Genomic DNA, 20,597 nt, shown 5'->3' on the forward strand with positions numbered 1-20,597 from the left:
GGCCTTATGACTCTAAATGCCTGGTTAAGAGCTGAAGCTGGTCAGATACTGAAAGAAATTCAGTTACGTACAGAAAATTTTTCCTCCATCAGAGACTTGAGTTCATATAGTATAAAATTGGCATTTCAAGGACCCATTGAGATACAATTAGAGGGGCGGCTAGGTGGCGCAGTGAATAGAGCACCGGCCCTGGAGTCAGGAGTACCTGAGTTCAAATCCGGCCTCAGACACTTAAGACTTACTAGCTGTGTGACCTTGGGCAAGTCACTTAACCCCAACTGCCTCACTAAAAAAAAAAAAAAAAAAAAAAGAGATACAATTAGAGTTGATGTAATCTCAGCAAAAAGTAACAAGAATTTGCTAGATAGCATGAGCTAGGTGTTAGAGACAGGAAGAAAAATGCCTTTCTCTGCATGAACCTTACATTCTAACAGGGAAGATTTTATATGTGTTTATGTATATATGCATGTATACATGTATGTATATATGTATGCATATGTATATATTCCCATATCTGCATATACACATGTACATAGAGATAATACATACATAAAACATATACATACAAATGTATGTGTATACATGTGTCTATATGTATACATGTACAGGTATATATGCATAAACAAAACAGTTACAAAGTCAACCATGAAGAAAGGAGAGGTACCAGCTATTGCAGGGGCCTTGGAGGCCCTCATACAAAAGCACAGTATTGAGACCCGTGGCTGGTGATGGAGAACATTCCTGGCATGGGGAAATATATAAAGTAATGGAGATGGGGGGATGTTATTTGTGTGAGGGACAGCAAGTGGGCCACTATGGCTGGATCAAAGAGTGAATGGAGGGGAGTAAGTAAGGTGGGAAAGTCCTGAAGGGCTCTAAATGCCAAGCAGAAGAGTTGACATTTGATCATAAAGCTAATAGGTAACCTCTGAAATTTGAGGAAAGGAATGACATGGTGATATCTCCACGTTAGGAAAATGACTTTGGCAGATGTGTAGAGGATGGCTCCAGAGGAGAAAGTGAGGCTGGTGACTTTGCACAGCTCTGCCTCACTTAAATCCAGTTCATTGCAAGTCATGACATCACCTCCAGATGTCATGGTCCTCTTTGAGAATGAAGGACAAACAACAACAAGAGGATGGATCAAAGGAACTGGACATGTTTAGCCTGAAGAAGAAAGAGAAAGCTCATAAGCGGGGGTTGGGGGGTGGGGTGGGGAGTTGTGTGTGGAGAGGCATTATGGCTGTCTTCAGTTGTTAGACGGGCTGTCATGTGAAGGAAGTCCCACCCTGAAGCAATGGGTAGAAGTTGCAAAGAAACCAATTTAGGCTTGATATCAGAAAAATTAGATCCTCAATGAACAGATTCCTTAAACTAGATCTGTCTAAAAGTTGAATGAGCTATCTTTAGAAGTGGTCAACTCCCTCTTCAGGGAGGTGGACTAGATGGCTGCTGAGGTTAACCTCCAAGGGAAATGTTATAATCGTGATTCTATGAGAAAGAAGAGACTTGAGGCATGGAGACCAGTTCAAAGGCTATTGAAATGGTCCAGGTGAGAGGTGATGAAGGCCTGCATTGGGTGGCTGTATAAGTAGTGAGAAGGATATGGGATATGGGATTGGGGTTAGATGTTAGAACCAATAGGACTTGGTGCCTGATTGGCTGTGTGGGGTAAGGGAGAGTGAGAATGACACTAAGGTTGTGAAAGATGATGGTAGCTTCAATAGTGATAGGGAAAGTTTTGAAAGTATGGCAGGTTCAGGGAGGGAGATGAGTTATGCTTTGGAGTTTGAGATGCTTGTTAGACATCCATAAAGATATACACCCAGAATTTAGGAGAATTCTTTTTTTTTTAGTGAGGCAATTGGGGTTAAGTGACTTGCCCAGGGTCACACAGCTAGTAAGTGTTAAGTGTCTGAGGCCAGATTTGAACTCAGGTACTCCTGACTTCAGGGCCAGTGCTTTATCCACTACGCCACCTAGCCGCCCCTTTAGGAGAATTCTTAAGGATAGACACCTATGTCTGGAAGTAACTTTTATAGAAATGATCTTGAAACCATGGGAGCTGATGAGATGACCAAGTGCAAGAATAAAGACAAAAGAGAAGAGGGCCTAGAATAAATGGCTCCTTGAAAGAGATGATGACATAGAAAAGGAGACTGAGGAGTGTTCAGAAATAATAATAGCCAGCAATTCTATAATGCTTTAAAGTTTGAAAAGTACTTTATATAGAGTACCAGCTCTGGAGTCAGGAGGACCCAAGTTCAAATCTGGCCTCAGATACTTGACACTTCTTAGCTGTGTGACCTTGGGCAAGTCACTTAACCCCAGTTGCCTCACCAAAATTTTTAAAAAACACTTTATAAATATTCTCATCTTATCCTCACAACAACCCTGTGAGGAAGGTGCTCTTAATATTCCCATTTTGCAGATGAGGTAGACAGAGGTTAAGTCATGCAGCTAGTAAGTATCTGAGGCTGGTTTTAAACTTGGGTCTTCCTGACTCCAGTTCCTGCATTCCATCCTTGGGGCCACATAGCTGCCTAGGTAGGAGAAAGATATGAGAGCCAAGAGAATAGAAGTAGATACCTTTATAGCCATGAGAGAAGAGTTAAGGGTTTGGGGGTGGGAGGATGAAGAAAAGGAAACAAGTTAGTGATATTGTCTTGAATGGCTGGTTGTTGTCCTTCATTCTCAAAGAGGACCAAAATGACATCACTATGTTAGAGTCAAGTTACAGTGTGTCCGACTTGTGGTTGATCGGATCAATACAAGCTCAGAATGCTCTACCACAGGTCAGACACAAATAATCCATGTGAACATTTGAGTTGAATTCTTTAAGTTTGTGCTCCTCGTGTTTCTTTTGAGCTATTGCAGTTCTGCTTTGGTTATAGAGCACAGTGCCTTCTTTGATGCAGGCATGCCATGCTGGACGGTCCTTTGCCAGCATTGTCCATGTTATGTAATTGATTACAAAGTTCTTCAGAGAGACCTTGAGAGGATCCTTGTATTGCTTCTTCTGACCACCAAGTGAGCACCTTTGATATGATATTAGCTTGTCATGATATAATTAAATGGATGCAAGTCTAAACAGACTTAATAAGAACTGTGAAGGACAGTGAAGGTATCCTGTTGTGGAAGGAGCTGTTTGGATCAGAAGTAATACAATATGTATTGTCCTTTAGGAAAATAATGAATCATAGCAAAACACAGTTGAAACACTAGCTAATCATTAGAATTATAAGTTCTTCACATTTTTAGGACCTTAATAACTTAAAAAAATACTCTTGGGGCAGCTAGGTGGAGCAGTGGATAGAGCACCAGCCCTGGAGTCAGGAGGACCTGAGTTCAAATCCAGCCCGACACTTGACATTAGCTGTGTGACCCTGGGCAAGTCACTTAACCCCAATTGTCTCGCCCCCCCTAAAAAATGCTCTCTCTGCTCTCTTAGCATGTTAGTGATAAGGGAAAACAGGGAAGGAAAAAGAAATCTTTTATTCCAGGGATCACCCCTAATTTATAACATTTACTCAAAAGTTTTATCAAGCAGGTACTATCTGCACAGCACTTTGTGCTATCTTTGTAGCTAAATAAAGATATCTGTCTACCTATGTCAATATGTATCTGTCTCTATAGCTATCTACACCATAGTCCCTGCCTTCAAGGAGATTACAATTTAGTAAGAGGATTGAGATCTATACACATATGAATATAACAGAAAGCAGTAGGCAAAAAATTTCATGTGGCCAATGTATTCATTTGTATTATTATTCATACTTTGTTACTAGAGTGTCTTTTTTGCTTTTGGGTTTTTTGGGGGCAAAGTTACAGACCCCTTATGTAATCAATTTTTAAAGTATTTAACGTAGTAATACATACTATAAATATAATAGAAAGAACATTGAGTATAGAGTCAAAAGGTGTGAGTATAAATATTTTTTTTTTTTTGGTGAGGCAATTGGGGTTAAATGACTTGCCCAGGGTCACACAGCTAGTAAGTGTTAAGTGTCTGAGGCTGGATTTGAACTCAGGTACTCCTGACTCCAGGGCAGGTGCTCTATCCACTGCGCCACCTAGCTGCCCCTGTGAATATAGATCTCACCTCCTGCTATGACCTTGGGTAAATCACTTATCTTCATCAGGCCTTAGCTTCCTCATATGTAGAAGGAGAAGGTTGGGGTAAGCTGGTCTCTGAATACCCTTCCAGCTAGAGTTAAACCTAAATAGGAAGGAAACGGAGCCCTGAAAGAGGTTGATAAACTAGAAGGAGGTTGAGAGTCTAGAGGTTGTAAAGGGTAGGAAGTCCTGAGAGTCAGAGATGGGAATGGCCTTTTTTAGACTGTGGTCAGGGAAAGAGAACTCAATGTTTCGGACCTTGGAGGGAGAGCCATTGACAATAATTAGGTCTAAAGTATGTGAATGGACTGTGGATCTTCACAGAAGAGACTGTAAGGGTCACAGAAGCCAGGACTTTTATAGGAGGGGTGAGGAGTGTGGTTAGGATGTCATCAGCATGGATATATTTCAATCCAGATGGTATTTAGAGATGGGTGGAAAGGAATGCTATGATCACTAGATATGAAAGTCTATCAAAGGAAGGTAGATGACAGCCACCAGAATGTGGAGATGGAGGCACAAGCAGATGGTATGGGCTTATTTATACAATCTTGCATAACAAGGGTTAGAAACCAGTAAGTGTTTCTCTTATATGGCCTCCATTTAGTTGACAGCTTTCATACTATTTCTGCAGAGTAAATACTTCCCTTGTGCAGGGGGAAAGGGCAGAGATCCATAGACTCCTTTCCAATCTGTTCTCCGGATCATAGCTTGTTTTAGCTCATGACAATATGCTGTTGGGAAAGGCCAGCCAGGGGTGCCCCGGTACCAGTTATGACATCACTGAACAGATGGTAGAATCGGGGAGGGAGAATGATCTGAGAGGAAATATAGTTTGTGCCTTTCTTGCTAGGGCAAACAGAGCCTGTTTTCTCTAGCAATCTCCTGAGCCAGATCAGCAATTCTCAAACTTTTGGCCTCATAGCTCCTTTGTACTCAAGGACCCAAAGAGCTTTTGTTCATGTTGGTTATATCTATTGATATTTACCATATTAAAAATTAAAACTGATAAAATTTAAAAGCACTAATTCATTTACAAATAATAACCCATTACATGAAAACATAATTTAACATATTTTTATTTAAAAAACTATATGCTCCAAGACAAAAAATAATCCAGTGAGAAGAATGACATTTTTTTTTACATTTTTTGCAAATCTCTTTAATGTCTGGGCTAATAGAAGACAGCTGGGATTTCATATTTGCATCTGCATTTAATCTTTTGTGATATAATTTGGGTTGAAGTATAGGAAGAAAATCTGGCCTCACACAGATATGTAGTTGGTTTAATAGGTGAATACTATCATAATATATTATGATGAAACTAACTTTGACCTTATAGATTCCCCCCCCCCAAAAAAAAAAGGTCCTCAAGGATTCCCAGGAGTACTCAGACCATACTTTGAGAACTACTGATCTAGGGACAGCTAGGTGGCGCAGTGGATAGAGCACCAGCCCTGGATTCAGGAGGACCTGAGTTCAAATCCGACCTCAGGCACTTGACACTTACTAGCTGTGCAACCCTGGGCAAGTCACTTAACCCCAACTGCCTTACCAAAAAAAAGAGAGAACTACTGATCTAGATAGTTATTTTCTTTCACTGTGTTTTCAAAATAGGAACAAAATTTAGTCTATTAGATGATGTGCAGAATTGCCATATGTGTATCCCTCTGCTCCCCTAAGACTTGGTCCTTACTCCTAAGTCGCTGCTATCTGGGAAGCAATATTTAAGCACAACAATCTAAGAATTGTAGTATAGACCAAGTGCCACAATGAAGCTTTGTTCCTTAGCTCCTCTTCATAATAAAGCTTGGTTTTTGTAAAGTGCTACATAATCAGTGTCCATCCAATGGTGCAGTCTCTCCCAGGGCCTGAGCAGTCAGCTGAATTTTATTCCAACAAATATGGCTACCAAGGTAGCTACAGAAATGTCTCATCATATACCCAACCAGTTTCTACTTCAAACTTCTTTCCATAGGCCTATTAGCCCCTTTTGGCAGAATTATCTCATAAATAAAGAGTGTATACTGTTTTTCTGGGGGAAAATGTAATTGGGAAATGTTTAATAAAAATATAATACAGCATAGAAGATGCTAATTTATGGTTTTCTAAGTCAATATGTGGCCCATTGGAATCTGTTTCTATTTGAGTTTGACACCATTGGTCTAAAGGATATAGCTATAAAAGTTACAAAAGTCTCAAAGCAAAATAGCTTATGACCTTAGGTTGTTTTATAAGGGATGACTGACTTTTTAATGTGACTCACCATCTTAGATGGGTTTCTGGATTGTGGGTGTTATGTTTAGTGATATTTTCATTTTAATAGACTAATTTTTAAACATGAGACACCCTTTTTTGTTTTATCTTATAAGGAGGGAGGCAGTGTGATAAAATAGAAAGCCTGTCCTCTCTGGGGTAAAGGATCTGCGTTAAAATCCTACCTCTGATGTTAACAATCTATATGACTTTAGGTAAATCACCTAATGTCTCTGGACTTCAGTTTCCTTATCTGTACAGTGAGAGGGCTGGCTGTCTTCTGAGGGCTTTTCCAGATTATAGCTATGATCCTATGATTTCCACCTTAGATAGCCTTTTTTTTTAATTATCCTGAAAGTCCACACCATCTAAATTATCTTATTTACAAGTATCAATTAAGTCACATATCCTAAAGCATTGTTCTTGTTTTCTCCCCCTCCCCTCTTCTCCCTCCATCCCCATCATTGAACTAAAATTATGAATAAAATATTACTATTCAAAAATCTTTATCAAGTTTGTCCAACTATAGAATCAAGATGGTGATTGTTTCTTTCTACTCTTTTCACAAGGAAACTGGAATAGGAAAAACTGTGAATGGCTTTAGGAAGCATAGTACTGCTGGAGATCTTGCTAAAGCCTTGGTCAACCAATGGAAACAACTTATTTCATCAGAAAATGAAAGGTATTTATTGACCCAGTTTTAGTTATTTGTTGAATTATATTCACCTAATGTATTTTTTGAGCACCTGGATTATAATCCTCCTTCTTGATACATTAAAAATCAGTTGCTTACTTTAAGGGGAGGGTGTTGATAAAAGGACAAGCATTTATTAAGCACCTATTGTGTGCCAATGACTGAGCTAAACACTTTTCAAATATTATATCATTCCATTCTCACAACAACCATGTGTTATCTTCATTTTCCGGCTGAGAAAATTGAGGCAGACAGAGGTTCAGTAACTTACCCAGGGCGACTTAACCATGGATTTGAACTAGGGTCTTCCTCACTTGAATCCTTGGGCACCATCTACCATCTAGCTGCCTCCCAGTTTGCTTATAGGATACCTATTGGAGGTAGAGGAGCAGAGGGGAAATGTTAACCTTTTGAGTACAGCAGGTCTGCTTCAGCCTCACAAGCTGAAAGGTATATTGTCTTGTGGTTTTTATTCCAGCCTTGATTTTCTGCTAATATTCGAACCACATCCCATTGATCACTTAGAATAGACTCTTGTCATAGTAAACAGTTAAATTGACAAAGGTCATGAAACATCAAGATAACATTGTCAGTATGATATGATGAGGTGATCTGTTTGTTTTGTTTTGTTTTGGTGGGGCAATGAGGTTAAGCAATTTGCTCAAGGTCACACAGCTAGTAAGTGTCAAGTGTCTGAGACTGGATTTGAACTCAGTTCCTCCTGAATCCAGGACCGGTGCTTTATCTACTGCACCACCTAGCTGCCTGAGGTGATCTTTTAATAAGCACTAAATACCTGTTGTGTTAGGAGCCAGATATAGAAAGACAAAAATGGTAGTCTCTGCCTTCAGAGAGCTTATATCCTTTTAGATAGTTTAAGAGTAGTATAGGATTATCAATCAACTCATTTCCTTTCTCAGAGAAAGGAGGCTCAGTGATATACTGGGGAGTTCTTACCTTTGTCGTTTTCCATTGGCTCTTGCACCTCACTTTTATGGTCGCAGTGGGTATGAATGGTAATTACTAGCTTAATCCTCAGGTGCCTTGCTACAGCAGTACCTGATGTAGGTCAGGGACCAGAAATCATACACCTGTCTGGTGGTTATTTATTCCACTGTACACTAGAGGGCACTCAAGGGAAATACCAAACTGGTTTTTACAAGAGCTGGCTGCATTCATTCCCTGGGTCTATCCCTTTTCGAGACAGTTGTGCTCATTTTGCTGGGCTGGGGTTGGGATCTGTGTGAATTTATCTTTGGCTTAGCTTCACACACTGGAAAAGCTCCACCTCCTCTCCTTTATGCTATTTCCATGAAATATCAGGTCAGGATCATATCATATCAGAACAGGATAATAGCATCAATCATACAATAAGCATTTCACTTTATATAGTTATTTACTGATATCATAGGAGTAAAAGAAAAAGATTTATAACTCTAATGCTGGTTCAGCTTAGCAGCTCTTAAACCAGCCTACAGGTACTCCCCAAAACAAAGAATTCCAGGAGCACAACTTGAATGTCAAGGCAAAAGCATTTAATAAGCACCTGCTACTGCCAGACTGTGCTAAATCTTAAGGAAACAAAAAAAGGCAAAATAAACAAATGGACAAAAGTAGTCCTTAACCTTAAAGAGCTCACATTCTAATGGGGGGACGTAACCCACAAACAACTTTGTGTAGAAGACTGGAGTTCTCTCATTTGCTCTAGATAAATAACTCCTCCTGCCCCTCACACATGAATAGGGCATTGTCCTCCACCAGGGAGGAGAAGAGTCCCATATTGGCTTTGGAACTTGGGTTACATTCGAATGAACACGATGTATACAGGATAAATTGGAGATCATCTCAAAGGGAAGGTCCTGGCAATGAAAGGGAACTGGGGAAGCCTTCTTGCAGAAGGTGGGAATTAGCTGAGACTTGAAGCCAGGAGGACAGAGGTAGTGAGGGGATGGGCATTCTAAACGTTGTGGCCAACCAGTGAAAAGGCAGAGAGCTGAGAGATAGAAGGTGTTGATGTAAGAGCAGCAAACTATTCCCACTGGAGGCTAGGGAGCATCTCCCAGCTGCTCTTCTCTTCACACCTTCCAGCAAGGTCTATGTCTAATCAGTTGGGTTTGTGAATATGTGGGGCAGAGGGTGGGGTGTGGGGAGACTTTGATTCCTCCTTCATCTGCTCTTTCTAGCTTTTGCTGTGTGGCAACTGTTCTTGCCCTCGGCTTTTCTTGCACAGCCATCTCACCATCTGGGGAATTTATATGAACTCACTGCCTAACTATTGCCTTCCTAGTCATAGAGGCAAAGTCTTCCCTAGATCTGACTGTTCTACATGACTTATTTCAGTGTCTTTTTATAATCTCCCCTGGCAGCCAAAGCTTGATATATCCCTCCCCATATGTCTTCCCTTGATGGGTCTAGGTACATCCTACCAAGTAGGAAGGGAGGGGGATGGGATGAGGAGGGAAAGTACTACATTAACGATCAGAGGGCATTATGACTGATTCCTCCCAGAAAACCCTGGATATTTTCTAGGGACCTTGGGTTATTAGGTAACTACTAACTGTTGCATTAGTGTTGCTCAGTCCACAGTCGCAACACAGAAGGATTTTCACAAAGCATTGTGGTTTTCAGATGGCTACTTAAAGTCAGTGCAATAGGGAAAGGGAACAGAAAGGGGAAGGGGAAAGACTGTGCTATTCGACCCATACATTCCTCAGTCTCTACTCTCAGCTATGGTTTGCTGCCTGATCTTCCTGGCTTGGCGTTAGGAAGGACACAATAGCAGCTCTATCCATGGAGACGCAAAGCTACCTCTTCCTTAGTAAGACCTGGAGAAGTGAAGGATGAAGGTGAGCAGGTGGAGGAAGAGAAAGAGAGGCAGAAAAATCTGGAGGCCTGATGATTGCCTAAGAACCTTTCTTCATTGTCACCTAAGACAGGGCTTCTTAAACTTTTCCATTGGCAACCCCCTTTCACTCAAGAAATTTTTACATGACCCTGGGTATATGGGTATATAAAATGGGTATATATAACCTTTTCCTGTTGCCAAATTTTACACGACCTCCACATTATATGGGGTAACAACCCACGGTTTAAGAAGCTAGTGTGCCGTGATTCCTCGAGGCAAAGCATACTGGGCTATGATCAAAAAGAAATCGAAAGCTCCTGATTTGAACTGTTGCTTCAAAACCTTTCTGATTTACTGAGGCACTTTGGTCTTGTTTTGCAGTAGATCCAAAGAGAAAAAACGCGACTTGAGGAAAGGCAAGGATAGCAAGAAGAAGCCTTTTGCCAAGGAGGACAAGCTGTCAGAGAAGTCTGTGGCATCTAAGAGAACAAGAACACACGAACTATCTTCAGAATCTGCAGGGAGGAAGTTTATAGCAAAAACCACACAGAAAGGGGGCAAGAATAAATCCTCTAATAGGCTCAAGGTTAAAGAGTGCAAAAGTGACCCTTCCGAGAAGATATCTGGGGGTCATGAGTCAAAGAACTTAAAAGCTAGCCATCCAGAGAGCCATAAAAAAAGACCCCCTGAAATGCTTTCCTTTCTTACAGCCACTAAAAAGGAAGAAAAAGTCAAATCTTCGGCTCCACAAGTATCTGGATCTATAAAGAGGCCCTCCCAGAGCCTTAGCATGGAAAAATCCAAGATAGCCAAGCCTGAAAGAGATGAGACCCCCACACTGCCTTTTGAATACTATCTGAATTATGATCAAGTCTCTCATAAGAGGAAAATGAAGTTCTGTCTTAAAAGAGGACAGCATTGCTAGGCATGGGGTTATAAGAAGTGTAGCTCACCCCCTAAAAATGAGTCCTCCTCTGTCTCCCAGACTCTAGGCACAGCCCTATGTAAACCAAATGATCGGCCTGACATATCACTTAAAAGGGTAAGCTGTTGTCAGTCAGGAGTGAGTACTTGTATTAACCCTTCTTCTTACTAAATGGAACTTACTATTAATATCCATGTCTTTGCAATTTGACCTACTGGAGGCTGGAGAGTGTTGGTGGATGCGAGCCGGTAAAAAGGCATTCCCCTTAGTCGCCAAATGGGAGCTCTAATCTAGGATAATTTTTTTTTTAAAACTCCAGCCTGACCTAGTTCTGACTTGTTATCTAAAAAAATAAATAGTTTATGCTAATGTTAACTCAGGTGTTGGCTTTAGAGAAAAAATTGTTTATAATGTAGCACCATGTAGGGTGGAGGACAGTTCTGTGAGACATCTGTCCAAATGCAAATAATGTATCTTACTATAGATATTGTGGTCTAGGGAACAAAGAAAAAGGGTGTGGAATTGGGACATATTTAAGTCAGTTCTGCTATGCCTTGGCCACAGAGGGTCAGTATGACCTGCAGAGTTGGAACTCGGTGTCTTATTATCAGGAACAATTATTTCAGGGAAGTTGAGGTAGATGAGGCTACAAATGAAATACTGTATTCAAGTTATTGTAGAAGCATATCATTTCATTTTGGTTTTTTGGGGTTTTTTTTGGGGGGGTTGGGTTTTTTTTTTGCAGGGCATTGGGGGTTGTGACTTGCCCAGGCTTACACAGCTAGTAAGTTGTCTAGTGTTTGAGGCCAGATTTTAACTCAGGTCCTCCCGAATCCAGAGCCGGTGCTTTATCCACTTCACCACCTAGTTTCCCCAGAAGCATATCATTTTAAAGTTCCTCAATCTGCAAACTGTACAAAATAGTAACACAAATAATTATCTTGAATCATCATTGATCAGAAAGGAAGAGAGTCGGTATTCTTTCCCCAAATAATTCCTATAAAATCCTCAAATTGTAACTCATTTTCCCCTTTAACTATAAAAATTAAAGGGGTGAAGGTTAAGACCCAGTCAATATTCCCCATGTTTCTTTTTTTTTTTTTATTAAGGATTTATTAAGTACCTACTATATACCAAACTTAATACTAGGTACAGGAAAAACAAATAAAAATTGACATTCGCTGTCCTCAAGGTGTTTACATTCTACTTTTTTATCCCATGAGTAAATGAATTATGCTAATGTGAAGGGAAATATCTTTGACTAATGGATGTGAGGGAGAATGGGAAAGGAGTTGCTTAAAGCTTCAGCCTAACTTTTTTGACATCTCTACCAATAGTTAAAGCCAGGAAGTAGAGTACATTAAATTTATATTATTTATTGATATTAGAAATTGTTATGGAAGGTATAAGTAATTTCTTAACCAGCATGACCAACACCTGTATAATATGAGGCCTTCACACGTGTTTGTGGTGGCAAGCTAGGTCTGACTCCTCTCCTAGGAAGCTTGTTCATGGGACTAGTTCTCTCCATGGGGTCCATCTTAGTCTTCCATCCTCCTCCAACCTATATCCTTCCTTAAAATGAATGGAACTGATCTGATTTTGCTAGAAGGTAATCAGTTTGCTGTCTAATTTGAGAAATTTTGTGGTTGTTAAGTTATCAGGATAATTCACCTCTGTAGCTATCTGCCTGTTCTTATCCCCATCGTGGCCTTTGAAAGGAATAAATACAATTTACAAAATCCTCCTTTACCTTCCCTTCTCTTTTCTCCATCTGCTGCAACACACAGTTTTCACTGTTAAGCATAAGAGTATGTTCTTTCTCTCTCTTTTTTTTTTTTTGTGGGGCAGTGAGAGTTAAGTGACTTTCCCAGGGTCACACAGCTAGTAAGTGTCAAGTGTCTAAGACCAAATTTGAACTCAGGTCCTTCTGAATCCAGGGCCAGTGCTTTATCCACTGCGCCACCTAGCTGCCCCCAAGGGTATGTTCTTAATTTTTGTCCTCAAGTCTCCCATCTAGTAGGTCACAAGAAAATCAGAAACGTACAAATTTGTCAAACGATGAGACCATGATAATTCTTGATGCACAGTTATATTAGGTGATGCCTGTCATGTGTACATTCGAGGTTGTACACAGGAAAACTAGAATGTGCATGCGTAAGGCTCTAATACATCACCTTGAAGACTGTTATGAATCATATAGCTTGAAGAAGAAAATGGTTCTGTGGTCTGTTATCCTTTCCCCTTTTTCATGTATTTGGAACAAAAAAACCTTTCCAGTTTTGAGTAAAAAATCCCAAAAACCCAGAGTATAATTACCAGCCCTTATCAGAACCAGAGAATACATTAATCAGAACACCAAATTGTTTTCTTAGGCCATAACTCTCAGATAAGAGATTTTTTAAAAACTTACTATGTTATGAGAAGCGGCATGGCACAGTAGATAGAGAGCTGGCCTTGAAGTCAGCCTTGGTTTCATGTTCTGCCTCTGACATATACTGGTTTTGTAATCCTGGGAGAAAGTCACTATGATCGCCTGATAACTCTCAAAGACAACAGTGTAGAATACATCTATATTGGTGGGAGTTTTATTTGGGAATTCATCCCAATGAAATCATCTCTTCCCCACATGTCCCTCCAAAATAGGACTATGTTGGCATTAGATTATCTTAAATATTACCAAACACTTGGTTATGTGAGAAAATAATTATTAATAATGGATTTGGGGGAGACCCAGTGACCCCACCCCCACTCAGGAACTCTGGCTGGTTTCTCAGAGCTAGCCCAAAGGTGCATTAGAGATCAGAGTAGGGGGTGGCTAGGTGGCGCAGTGGATAAAGCACCGGCCCTGGATTCAGGAGTACCTGAGTTCAAATCCGGCCTCAGACACTTGACACTAGCTGTGTGACCCTGGGCAAGTCACTTAACCCCCATTGCCCCGCACAAAAAAAAAAAAAAAAGAGATCAGACTAACTCAGTAGAGATTAAGACCACACCTACCTGAAAGCCTTTTTGCTCAGAGGGTCTGTTTTTCATTCAACCCTGAGGTCAGCAAGGTAAAGCTTATTTTGTTATTGACCACCCCGTAGGTCACATAAACCAATAGAATTGAATAATGCTAGCCAATTAGCTTTGAGCAGTGTGTAAGAGCAGCCTCTCATCTGGTCTGAAAGACGCTTGCTGGCTCTTGTGCCTGGGACCCAGGGTAAATCCGCCACGTGTTTCCTCTCTCCTCTCTCCTCTCTCCTCTCTCCTCTCTCCTCTCTCCTCTCTCCTCTCTCTCCTCTCCTCTCTCTCCTCTCCTCTCTCTCCTCTCTCCTCTCTCCCCTCTCTCCCCTCTCTCTCCTCTCTCCTCTCTCTCCTCTCTCCTCTCTCCTCTCTCCCCTCTCCCCTCTCCCCTCTCCCCTCTCCCCTCTCCCCTCTCCCCTCTCCCCTCTCCCCTCTCCCCTCTCCCCTCTCCCCTCTCCCCTCTCCCCTCTCCCCTCTCCCCTCTCCCCTCTCCCCTCTCCCCTCTCCCCTCTCCCCTCTCCCCTCTCCCCTCTCCCTCTCCCCTCTCCCCTCTCCCCTCTCCCCTCTCCCCTCTCCCCTCTCCCCTCTCCCCTCTCCCCTCTCCCCTCTCCCCTCTCCCCTCTCCCCTCTCCCCTCTCCCCTCTCCCCTCTCCCCTCTCCCCTCTCCCCTCTCCCCTCTCCCCTCTCCCCTCTCCCCTCTCCCCTCTCCCCTCTCCCCTCTCCCCTCTCCCCTCTCCCCTCTCTCCTCTCTCCTCTCCCCTCTCCCCTCTCCCCTCTCCCCTCTCTCCTCTCTCCTCTCTCTCGTGCTGGGGGTTTTCGGCTTGCAGTCAACTCAACAAACATTTATTTTATTTTTCCAGTTACATGTAAGGGTAGTTTTCAACATCCATTTTCATAAGATTTAGAATTCCAAATTTTTCTCCCTCCCTTTCCTCCACCCTCCACAAGACAGCAACCAATCTGGTATAGGTTATATATGTTCAATCCATAAGTGCTCTTTTTATCAGTTCTTTCTATGGGAGTGGATAGTATGCTTCATCATTAGTCCCTTGGGATTGTCTTGGATCATTGTATTGCTGAGAGTAGTTAAATCATTCAAAATTGCTCATCGAACAATACTACTGTCACTATGTACAATATCCTCCTAGTTCTGCTCATTTCACTATACATCAGTTTGTATGAGTCTTTCCAGGTTTTTCTGGGATCATCCCGTTTGTCATTTCCTATAGCACAATACCATTCCACTACAATCATATATCACCACAGCTTCTTCAATCATTCCTCAATTGATGGACATTCCCTTGATTCCCAATTCTTAGACACCACAAAGAGTTGCTATAAATATTTTTTGTATAATTTTTCCCCCTTTTCTCTTTTTCACAATTACTATTAACTGTTTCCCTTCATCCTATTCCCTTCCCCATGATATTTACTCTATTATCTATCTTCTTTCACCCTATCCCTCTTCAAAAAGGATTTGCTTTTGTCTGTCCCCTCCCTTCTTTTGCCCTTCTCTTTATCCCCTTCCCCTTCTATTTTCCTGCACAGTTAGATAGATTACTCCACCCAATTGAGTGTGTATATGCCAATTCTGATGAGATTTAGGTCTTTGAGCCAATTCTGATGAGTGTTAGGCTCATTTACTGCCTAGATTAAATAGATTATTCCACTAAATTGTGTGTGTGTGTTAATCCCTCCTTGAGCTAACTCTAATGAGATTAAGGTCTTTGAGCCTATTCTGATGAGTGTAAAGTTCATTTACTGCCCTGCTCCTCCCCCATCTCTTCCTCCACTCCATAAACCCTTTCCTGTTTCTTTCATGTGGGATTTCACCCTATGCTAACTAATCTCTGCCCTTCCCCCTCCCCCAATGCATCCTCACACAGGGCACCAAATGATGTGGGATGGAATTTGGGGTCAAATTGATTGTGAGTCATCCCAAAAGAATTACAAGACTCAGTGATTCAGTTTCCCAAGTTTTATTGCAATACTGTGGGTGACCACAGGGAGAGAACCAGAATATTGGAAAGGTATTTCTTGAATAGTAAAAGAAAAGACAGTTATATTTATAGTGTAGATAAATTGATTATCAATCTCATTATAATAATCTCCACCTTGGGGTGTTACAAGGGAGGGCTTATCCTAATTTGGAGTTTCTGGGGTCCTAAGCCAACCCCCAAAGCAGGTACCTTTTTTAGTAGAGGTGTGTTTTTGGGATTTACACATCATAAGGTAAAACTGGGGGCAAATTTGGCCTTTTCTGCATGTCTCCTGATTCCCATGGCTAGTTTCAAAATATAATCATTTTTCTTGAGAATTTCTATAGCCTTGTCATTTCCTTTATTGTTATTTGACCTGACCCGTTTTTATGGGTATGATCACTGTGGGTACGAGAACCTGGTAAGTTATCCATTAACTGGGGTGTAATTCCCTTTGTAGAGCTAATATCTGAATTAAAGCTTGGACCTTGGATTTTTCTATTAACCCCTTTTTGCCTCCTACATCAGTCTCACCCCTCAATTTTACCCTAAAGATGTCATCATAGAGCAGCTAGGTGACACAGTGGACCCTGGACACAGGGGGACCCCAGCTAAAACCTGGCCTCAGACACAAGACAATCACCCACTGTACGACCCCAGGTATGTCCCCCAACTCCAATTTTTTATGGTTTTCTAGAGTCATATTTGAAAGTCAAATTTTCCATTCAGTTCAGGTCTTTTCATCATGTATACCTGAAAGTCCTCTTTTTCGTTGCAGCGGTCAACTCTTTACTTACATTTAATATGATTTAATAAATGCTTAATGCCAAAAATTGGTGCAATAGTCATTAATTTATAAGTAGCAATATATCAGAAACCCCACCTAAGTTCCCCAATAACTTAGAACAGAGACAGACTTCCCCCCAATATTTCAAACAACACAGTTATTGTAATAGAATTACTTTGGATGTGTTTAGGTAAAGACTCCTTCCTTCACTAGAAGAACTCATTAAAGTTCCTTGCCAGTCCATCTATCTCTGATAAAGCTGAAATTTCAAGACTGGTGGGGAAAAGGAGCTATTTCTTATAATAAAAGCTACAATTTATGTCAGTGCTGGTTTTGTAAGTATAACTGACTGCATTTTTACTTATGGCTAAAAGGATTTTTAGGCTGTTAATAATATGTCCATTACACAAATAAATGTGGGAAAAGGAAATGTTTATTTTTCACTGTTAGATGAATGTTCAAAGGCATGATTTGATCTATCAAGTAATCTGTGATCCCCTGGGTATAGATACTCCACTCAACCAATACATATCTCAGTTCATTCATGCTTTATTCATCTTATATAATTTTTCATCCATGTTCTTTCATCATAGATGATTCTCTCTCTTTTTTTTTTTATTTAGTGAGGCAGTTGGGGTTAAGTGACTTGCCCAGGGTCACACAGCTAGTAAGTGTTAAGTGTCTGAGGCCGGATTTGAACTCTGTTACTCCTGAATCCAGGGCCAGTGCTTTATCCACTGTGCCACCTAGCTGCCCCCATCATAGATGATTGATCCAATGACCCAGAGGACTTCCTGAAAATCTTTAAAAATTTCCTAGATGCAATTATAATACTCAGATTGTTTACTTATTAATTCTTTTTTTAATTAATTTTTTCAATAAAAAAATCTGACTCTTTTCCCTCCCATGTTATACCCCCTCCAATTAAGAAAGAACCCTTATAAACACGTATCATCAAACAAAACATTCCTTCATTAGCCACATTAAAAAAAATCAATCTCTTTATCAAAAGGTGGGTGTAGCATGTTTTATCATGAATTTTCTGGAATCATGGTTGGTTATTACAGTGATCAAGTTCCTAAGTCTTTTAAAGGTATTTGTCTTTACAACATTGTTGTCACTATATAAATTGTTCTGGTTCTGCTTACATCATTCTGAATCAGTTCCTACAAGTTTTCATAACGTTCTCTTTAACTGTCTCCTTCGTCATGTGTTATATAGCACAATGGTATTTCATCATTTTAATATAACATAATTTATTTAGCAATTCCCAAATTGCTTGGCACACCCTCAATTTCTGATTCTTTGTCACCACAAAAGAGCTGCTATAAATATTTTTGTAAATCCTTAGAATTTATTCTGTTTAGGATTATTCCCTTCTTTAATTTGCTCTTCTCCTATTGATTCTCCTTCTCTCCTTTTCTATTTCTCTTTTGCATGAAATGTATTTCTGTAGCTATCTCTGAGTTTGTGTATGTATTTTCTTCTTTGACTAGTTCACATGAGTGAGGTTCAAGTGTTACTTGCTCCCCTTACCCCTTCCTATTTGTTTAGATTTCTATTCTACTTATGTATTCCAATTATGAGATAATTTTAACCATTCCTTCCTTTCCCCAGTGTATTCTTATCTATTTTTTCCTATGGTGTTCTCATTTTATTTATAAAAACATTTTAAACTCCTTCTTAAAACTTCTCATCTCTTCTAGGAATGCTTATTGGATTTGTGTCCAAGCTATGCTTTTATTTTAGGCTTTCCTTGTAGCTATTTTAGATTTATTTTCTTCTTCTGGGTTTGTTGTGTCTTGGACATCCTTGTTGTCATAATAGATTTTCATGATGGGATTCTTTTTATGTTTGCTTATTCTTCCAGCCTACTTACTTTCTGACTTTGGACATTATATTCAGACTGGTCTCTGTGCACTTCTGGAGGAATGTCTGAGTTGGTCCTGCCACTTCTTTCATTGGGCATTGAGTGTTGTATTGTAGGATGTCAGGTTCTGGGGACCTTCAAGCTTTCAGTAACATGATTCAGGGTAAAGTACTGTCTGCCCTGCTGGTCTGAGCTCTACAAATTCCCAGCGTGGGTTTGGATCTGAAGACCACACTTGTGGACTTGGCCCACTTGATGTTTCAGTAGTCTGCTGGTTCAGAGTGACAGAACTTCAGATTTCCCTTTAGTCTGGGATTCCTGCTTTGGTTATTCCATTGCAGGTTTCCTGCTGGACTAGAGATTGGAACTGAGACCCTGATCTACACCTGGACTCAGAACCACAAGGCTCCTGCTTGCTTCTGAATCGACTTCTTGCTCAGCCTGGGCCCTGTGACCACTCCCCTCACCCCTGGATTGGCACCCCGAAACACAGGTCCCCTCTTCATTCGGCTCTGGATCTGTGTCTTAAGATTGTACAAGGCATGACAGAGCCACCAGTTGCTATCTATTCTGTGCTCTATACAAGATTGGATTCCTCTTTGCTATATTTAGAATCTCTTCTTACCTAGGTGCATAGCTTCTTCCCTGCTCATTCCTGAATAGATTCTCCATCCTCTCCTCCCCCCATCCCTAGTGTCTTCAGACCTCGCTGTTTTTCTGCCTATGCTGACATGAGCTGGAAAAAAAGGTGACTATCATTTTTTTTCTTTAATTTTCTGATCAGGACCCAGTCTAGTGAGTTTTCTAGATCTGTTTGGATTGGGGCAGGGGGAGAGATGGGGGTGGGGGGGGGGAATTGATCTCATCAGTACTTCTTCCTGCTACTATTCCATCATGGCTCCACCTCCTACTTATTAGTTCTTGGTACAAGACTAACCCATTGCCTTTTCTGGTATTACATGTTTTGGATTGATATCTCTTATGCCCTTTCTCCCAAGTTCTAATTAATCATACCTCACAGTGGTCATTTGTATTTGTTTTGTTTTTTGGTTTTTTTGCAGGCAATGGGGATTAAATGACTTGCCCAGGGTCACACAGCTAGTAAGTGTCAAGTGTCTGAGGCCGGATTTGAACTCAGGTACTCCTGAATCCAGGGCCAGTGCTTTAACCACATCTAGCTGCCCCACAGTAGTCATTTGTAATCATGATTCTTCAGAAATATTGGTTCTTTAAAATTATGAAGCCTATAGCATCACTAGAAGAACATTTATTGTTTAAAAGATGGGTTTTGGGGGCAGCTAGGTGGCACAGTGGATAAAGCACCAGCCCTGGATTCAGAAGGACCTGAGTTCAAATATGACCTCAGACACTTGACTCTTACTAGCTGTGTGACCCTGGGCAAGTCACTTAACCCTTATTGCCCTACAAAAAGAAAATAAAAACAAGAAAAAAAGATGGATTTTGACAATTTGGGCTCATTAAAAGTGCTATTCAACTTTCCATATGTCATATGCTTGCCTTTTTCTTACTATACATGTTTGGGCCCAGTTCCTATTCCTTCTGCTATGCCAAAAACATTGACTTAGCCATTCAGTACACATATATGAAGACAGAAAAGGGAAACTTCTTCAGTATCCTTGCCAAAAAAACAATCTCATGGACATCATTGGTGTGCTGTTGTCCATGGGGTCACAAAGAATTGAACACAACTGAATGGCAGAACATTCACATATATGTGAACAACACATATAATTCAATGGACTGCCCATTCTATGATCCCATATATTCAGAGCCAGGAGGGTCCTTGGAGGCCACTGATGCCAACCCCTTCATTAAAAATTAATAAACTGAGACCCAGAAAGGTTAAATGACTTGTCCATAGTCACACAGGTGGCAAGTGTCAGAAGCAAGATTTAACCCAGGGCTTTCAACTCCAACTCTGACACTTTATGTGCTGTGCCATATAGCCTCTAGGTATAATTTGATGAATACACATTTTTAAATCAACTTGTTTTTCTGTACAAATTATTAAACCAATCTCTTGAGTGACCATAGATAGATTTAACTGAAGAGACCCTCTAATATTCTTGGACATGGGAAAATTAGCATAGGGTCG

The 20,597-nt window shown here is 40.7% G+C and overlaps 1 protein-coding gene across 1 annotated transcript in view; it reads left to right on the forward strand.

Moving 5' to 3' along the window:
• LOC122755017 (elongin-A-like) overlaps positions 1-20,597 on the forward strand; it is a 91,019-nt gene that overhangs the window by 43,287 nt on the left and 27,135 nt on the right. Inside the window, 3 exon segments of the mRNA XM_044003423.1 lie at positions 6,942-7,054; positions 10,293-10,563; positions 10,633-11,004. Of these exon segments, the coding sequence (XP_043859358.1) occupies positions 6,942-7,054; positions 10,293-10,563; positions 10,633-11,004 (756 nt within the window).

Source organism: Dromiciops gliroides, chromosome 4, assembly GCF_019393635.1.
Source record: "Dromiciops gliroides isolate mDroGli1 chromosome 4, mDroGli1.pri, whole genome shotgun sequence".
In the NCBI taxonomy this organism is placed as follows: Eukaryota; Metazoa; Chordata; class Mammalia; order Microbiotheria; family Microbiotheriidae; genus Dromiciops; species Dromiciops gliroides.